The sequence below is a fragment of the Terrapene carolina genome, unplaced genomic scaffold (genome assembly GCF_002925995.2).
Source record: "Terrapene carolina triunguis isolate 2854851 unplaced genomic scaffold, T_m_triunguis-2.0 Scaffold111, whole genome shotgun sequence".
NCBI classification, from domain to species: domain Eukaryota; kingdom Metazoa; phylum Chordata; order Testudines; family Emydidae; genus Terrapene; species Terrapene triunguis.
Window position 1 is genome coordinate 24,065,061 of NW_020664462.1, and position 6,672 is coordinate 24,071,732.

General features: G+C 53.7%; 1 protein-coding gene across 1 annotated transcript; it reads left to right on the top strand.

Moving 5' to 3' along the window:
- Positions 1-3,031: 3,031 nt before the first annotated feature.
- On the top strand, positions 3,032-5,961 carry FZD8 (frizzled class receptor 8). The gene has a single exon (XM_024198290.3). The coding sequence runs from the start codon at positions 3,351-3,353 to the stop codon at positions 5,355-5,357; it is 2,007 nt and encodes a 668-aa protein (XP_024054058.1). The 5' UTR covers positions 3,032-3,350; the 3' UTR covers positions 5,358-5,961.
- The last annotated feature ends 711 nt before the right edge of the window (positions 5,962-6,672 follow it).

Consider the following 6,672-nt stretch of genomic DNA (forward strand, 5'->3'; position numbering starts at 1 on the left):
GATTACAGTAATTACAGCCCCAGCGTGAGCTCCATACAAGCGCTAAATGAAACAGCACATCAATTAAAAAATAAACACTCCATTCTAGGAGTAAGACAACCCCCTGGGATGTCCTAACAAGCGTAAATGAACCTGCCAGGCTGCCGGCCTCCCCGCCTCCTCCCTATCCTCTCTTATTTAAGGTGGTTTGGAAAGTGAGGGGGAAGGGTTAATTGAAGCACTAACAAGTGACAGATAAACCAAAATCCCCACAGCAATCTCGTTTTACCTACATCCTAGAAGTGCAACTTGAAAGCGAGCGATTAGTTCGGAACCCATGAAACTATTAGAATCAAACAAGGATCAGGAGATAGAACTAACTAATAAAAATACTGTCACCTCCTGCCTAGATATTGTTCCCTACTGAGTACCTGTTGGAGAGATTTGTCCAATCGACTATTAAAACCATGTTTATTTTACATATCTGCCTTTCTGAGGGCGATGCTGTGGTTTTTTTTATTATTATTATTAATTTTTAGTCTTTTATTTAATCTTTCCCCCCCCTTTAGAAAGGATATTTGGGGTGTTTCACTGAACCATTAAATCTCCCTCACTTTCGGGATTCTTACTCAACTAGGCATAATTTTAGGCTCATCCAAGTAACTACGCTTTGTATCGTGGGCAGATCCTTCCTGAAATGAGACTTGGAACAATTATTTAGAAGGTGGGTAGCAGTCCAGTGACAAATTGATGGCAGACTACATCTCCCCCTGATGTCAACTGCTCTGAGTAAAAACCGGGGAAGAAGATAGCTCTATATTATCAACAACGTTCTGAAAAGTTTCTTTCAATTCCTTCCCCCCAAAACCAGCTGGTCTGATTAAGACCAGCGTTATCATTAATCCAGCAGAAGGAGACTTTACAAGAAACAGCCAACCACCATGTCAAGCAGTCAGATGAATAGGGTTTATAAAGTCAAACTTTAAACATTAAGGATGACTGTGTGCCATCACTTATTAAGCAGAAATTCTTCTTAATGTCACTATCCCCCCATAACTGAACTCAGCAGAGACTTCTACTTTACAGCTGATGCCAAGATCTGGCCCCTAAAGAGATGATAATTTGGGGGCACAAACATGGGTATTTATATAAACTACCGATGCTCTTTGATCTCCAGGTACCAGTAATGACTGAAAGACTGTCAGGGTTTCTAGGACGGGTCCCCCAAGGTCTACATTATATTCATTCAGAATTGATTTAGTTATTCCTTAGACTTTCAAAGCCACGTGCAGCATACGGAGTTGTGCTCCATCAGCTCCCCTTAATCCTTATCTGTGCCGTTGCAAAACAATTCTCAGCAACACTGTAAACTTGTTCTCTCCAGGCAAGAGACTTACGTAAACTTAAACTTATCTATGTTCCACTGCGTAGAATCCAAGCTCCGACTGAAACTTTCATTGCAGGGCGATATGATCCTGCCACCAAGTGTAAACAGTATCTATTTTAAGCAGCTCCTGGTGAGGAAGTACAGCCGCTCTAAAATGACACACAAAATTTAACCAGCTGTCAGTTTCACTGGGATCACTCAAATTCCATATAAATATCAGCTTAATGAATTGCTCTGTTTGGTGAGTGCTTTTTAATGACTTTTTTTATATCTCAGGGACTAAAATTTTGTTAACTTATGCTTTATCTGCTACATATCCTTGGTAGTAGCAGACATCATTAACAGCTTACACTTTTTTTGACAGATGCATTGTATACGGAAGCCCTAAAGGCACAGTTATGGTTTTAGAGAAGCGCTGATTTAAAAACCCAAACAAAATATGTAAGACCAGGAGGCTAAATCTACCCTGAGCAGTGTTTTCTGCCACCAGTATTCCCACTTCAGCCAGTGAACGCAATTCCCAGGATTGTCTGCAGGTCCAAGCTCCGATCTGGCTGGGATTTGGCCCTAATATTTTGTAGTATATTCCAATACAAGCAGAGGAACTAGTACTTGCAATGTTTTAAACTGTTTGCAGAAACCACTGAAGATCGACGCTCATTGGGAATGAGTTCTCAGGAACACTGGCGCTTTAATACCTAGAGGATTTTAAAACACAGGTGAAAACTTATTCTTACTCCTACGCAAAGCAGTAGCCAGAGATCTCTGAAACCATACCACGAAAAGAGAAAGAAATGCCCCCAAACTAGAAGGGAGTCTCCTCGTCCTTGCTTAAGCAATTCTCATCACTACTTGCCTGCCAGGAAACATTTACAGCTAATAAACTGCACCTTAAAGGAACAGACATCGCCCCTGGAAAATCATGACGGATAACAGAGTAGCAGCCCTGTTAGTCTGTATCCGCAAAAAGGACAGGAGGACTTGTGGCTCTAATAAATTTGTTAGTCTCTAAGGTGCCACAAATCCTCCTGTTCTTTTTATGAGGGATAACGAGCACATCGGATTTTGCAAACAAGGTGCTGAGAGCAGAGCGCTGGGTCTGTTCCACCTTAAGGGAGGTTGAGGGCCGGCTTCCCTCCTCCCCGCCCGGAGGCCGCGTGATAGGTGGCTGGGGCGCGAGGGGCGGGGCCTGGCAACGCTCGGTATAAATATTCATGAGAGCGCAGTGACCGGCCTGGCGCTGCCGGGGCCGGAGAGCGAGAAGTTGTGCAAAGGGCGCTGTGGCTGCCGAGACCCAGGTGGCTCCGCAGCGGCGCGGGGGGATTACAGCGCCTGCGGCCGGACCGTGCTGCTGCGGGCTCGGGGAAGCTCGCGCGGCTGCAGGGGCACCGGGGACCCCCCCGTGGTTCGGGCCGGCTGCTGGGGGCCGCGGAGGCTAAGTCCGTGGCTCCGGGAGCCCTCAGCCATCTTGGCTGGGCACCGCAGGGACTGAAGGCGAAAGTTGCGGCGCCCGGCCGGGAGCGCAGCGGCCGCTGGAGCAGCGGGGAGCGCGGGTGCAGCCCCCGAGCCGACAGGAGAGGAGAGAGCGGCTGAGAAGCCTCCCCCGAGCGGATTGAGCGCGCACACCCCCGCGGGCTCTACGCGCCTGTTCCTGGACCCGGAGCGCTGAAGGGGGCTGTTTGCGGGGCTTCCCCCCCTGCCCCAGACAGGCGAGAAGAGGCGTCCCCGGGGCTGTGTCCTGCCCGGCCCGGAGAGCCCTGCGGAGGGTGGCGGTGCGTTGCCGGGCACCTGCAGCAGCAAGCCGGGGGGTTCGCCCTGTGGGCAGAGGCGGGACGCGGGGCTGCCTGCAGGACAATACACCCCGGCGGCTGGGCGCCCCGGGAGAGGCCATTCCTCAGGGCGTTTGCGGTGCCCCCGGCGCCTTCCGCTACTAGGGGGCAGAGAGGACTCGGAGCTGCCGGGCGGCCGCCGCCTCTCGCCGAGCATGGAGCGGAGTTACCTGCTGGAAATCACCTCGCTACTCGCTGCCTTCTCCCTGCTGCAGCGCTCGAGCGCCGCCGCCGCCTCCTCCGCTGCTGCCGCCGCCGCCTCCTCGGCCAAGGAGCTGTCGTGCCAGGAGATCACCGTGCCCCTGTGCAAAGGCATCGGCTACAACTACACCTACATGCCCAACCAGTTCAACCACGACACGCAGGACGAGGCGGGGCTGGAGGTGCACCAGTTCTGGCCGCTGGTGGAGATCCAGTGCTCGGCCGACCTGCGCTTCTTCCTCTGCAGCATGTACACTCCCATCTGCCTGGAGGACTATAAGAAGCCGCTGCCGCCCTGCCGCAGCGTCTGCGAGCGGGCCAAGGCCGGCTGCGCCCCGCTCATGCGCCAGTACGGCTTCGCCTGGCCCGACAGGATGCGCTGCGACCGCCTGCCGGAGCAGGGCAACCCGGACACGCTGTGCATGGACTACAACCGCACCGACCTCACCACTGCCGCGCCGCCCCCGGCCAAGCCCCCGCACCGCGGCGGGAAGGCGGGTGGCGCTGCAAGGCCCCCCGCGGCCGCTGCGCCCCCGGCCGAGCTCCCCCGCAAGCCCCGGCCACCTCCTCCTTGCGAGCCAGGCTGCCAGTGCCGGGCGCCCATGGTGTCGGTGTCCAGCGAGCGCCACCCGCTCTACAACCGGGTGAAGACGGGGCAGATCGCCAACTGCGCGCTGCCCTGCCACAACCCCTACTTCAGCCCGGACGAGCGCGCCTTCACCGCCTTCTGGATCGGCCTGTGGTCCGTGCTCTGCTTCCTCTCCACCTTCGCCACCGTCTCCACCTTCCTCATCGACATGGAGCGGTTCAAGTACCCGGAGCGGCCCATCATCTTCCTGGCCGCCTGCTACCTCTTCGTCTCGCTTGGCTACCTGGTGCGCCTGGTGGCCGGGCACGAGAAGGTGGCGTGCAGCGGCGGGGCAGGAGCCGGCGGAGCTGGGGCTGGAGCCGCTGGGGCCGGCGGGAGCGCCGCGGCGGGGGCCGCGGGCGGGCGGGGCGCGGCAGGGGGCGCGGCGGAGCTGCAGCCGGAGCTGGCGGTGGCCGAGCACGTGCGCTACGAGAGCACGGGCCCGGCGCTGTGCACCGTGGTCTTCCTGCTGGTGTACTTCTTCGGCATGGCCAGCTCCATCTGGTGGGTCATCCTCTCGCTCACCTGGTTCCTGGCCGCCGGCATGAAGTGGGGCAACGAAGCCATCGCCGGCTACGCGCAGTACTTCCATCTGGCCGCCTGGCTGCTGCCCAGCGTCAAGTCCATCGCCGTCCTGGCCCTCAGCTCCGTGGACGGCGACCCCGTGGCCGGCATCTGCTACGTGGGTAACCAGAGCCTGGAGAACCTACGGGGCTTCGTGCTGGCGCCGCTGCTCATCTACCTGGCCATCGGCTCCATGTTCCTGCTGGCCGGCTTCGTCTCGCTCTTCCGCATCCGCAGCGTGATCAAGCAGCAGGGCGGCCCCACCAAGACGCACAAGCTGGAGAAGCTGATGATCCGCCTGGGGCTCTTCACCGTGCTCTACACGGTGCCGGCCGCCAGCGTGGTGGCCTGCCTCTTCTACGAGCAGCACAACCGGCCCCGCTGGGAGGCCACGCACAACTGCCCCTGCCTCCGCGACCAGCAGCCCGACCAGGCCCGCCGCCCCGACTACGCCGTCTTCATGCTCAAGTACTTCATGTGCCTCGTGGTGGGCATCACCTCCGGCGTCTGGGTCTGGTCCGGGAAGACCCTGGAGTCCTGGAGGGCCCTCTGCACCCGTTGCTGCTGGGCGAGCAAGGGAGCCGCAGCCGCCGGGCCCACGGGAGCAGGGGGCGGGGGGCAGGTAGCTGCCGCGGCGGCGGCGGGACTGGCAGGGGGAGGAGGCGGCGGCGGTTCCATGTACAGCGATGTCAGCACTGGTTTAACGTGGAGATCGGGCACCGCCAGCTCTGTGTCCTACCCCAAGCAGATGCCCTTGTCTCAAGTGTGAGAGCTGGAGAGGCCAGTGGTAGGGGGGGCGCTGGCCTGTATGAAATGCTTCCTCACTGTTTGGTGCCATTAATGAACCCCTAATGGTCCCCATTAGCTACGGCTTGTGCAGAACAATTCAGCCGGCAGAGGCCCCAAGCACCAGCCCCCCTCCTTCCCCGTCTCCATTCATATGCAGGGAGCATGTACTTCAAGGCGTCAGCTTATTAGTGTGCTGGCAGAAAAGGATGGAGGAGGCTCAGCAGTTTCTGCAGCGAGCAGGACAAGAAGTAGTTTCTGATTCTCTCTCTGGACTTGCAGTAGAGCTCCCTTCAACGGAGGAGGTTGATGGCCTGATGGGACTGCAGGTTTTGGGTATTCTTAACGACCAGGCAAATGCCTTAAACACACACATGTCTTAATTATACACCCAAAATAAATACGGGTTTTGCAGTAAACAATGTATTTATATAATTATTTGTTACTTTGTACAAATATGTAAGATATGTATATATCCAAAGCTATACAGTCTGTACATTTTTTGTAAAAAGTTTAGAGGCTCCCCCTGTAAGAGCAAATATTTGAGTATTCTATTTTGTCAATAAAATGACTTTTGATAAATGATTTTTCCAAGCTTCCCCCTCCTCCTACCCTGATTATTCCAGATGTTGTTAGTAAACTGTCACTGAAAGATGTCACTATAAGCTATATTAACAATGCAATCCTTAATGCAGTTACTCATCTTTAAGTTAAAATGTGAGATTAAGAAAAACAAAATTCTAGACTGACTTGTTGAATGTTCTAAAACCTGAGGTGCCTTACAATAATTCTTTGCTGCTCTATGCTTTGTAAGCCATCACACTGTATGTAAACTAAAGTTGTACAAGGCAGTAATCTCCCACATGCCTTGTTATGTATCCTGTAAAATGGATGTTATTTTAGGAATGTGAACACTCACACTACCTTTCATAGCTATTGTCTGTTTTTTGTAAGCACCTGCCTTTAGAGGGGCTGCATACGGCTAAAGTGTAAAGGTTAATGTTTCAAATCCATAGATCATGTTTTACAGTAGAACAGTAAGTTGAGAATTGTTAGATCAGTCTTTCCTTAACAGATTAAACTAAGGCTAACATCTTAACCTTTCATACTTAACTTTTGTATATCAAATATGGTCCTTTTTCAAAAGAAAAGGTATTGTTCTTCTGTCAAGACTAAGCTAATTTATTTGAGCAGAAGGCTGTTGAATTAACAGAAGAATGCTTTGGCAATTGTTGAACTTTTTACCTGTCTGCTCAGCGGCTCAGAACATCATTCCTTTAAGAGGAGCTAAATGAATA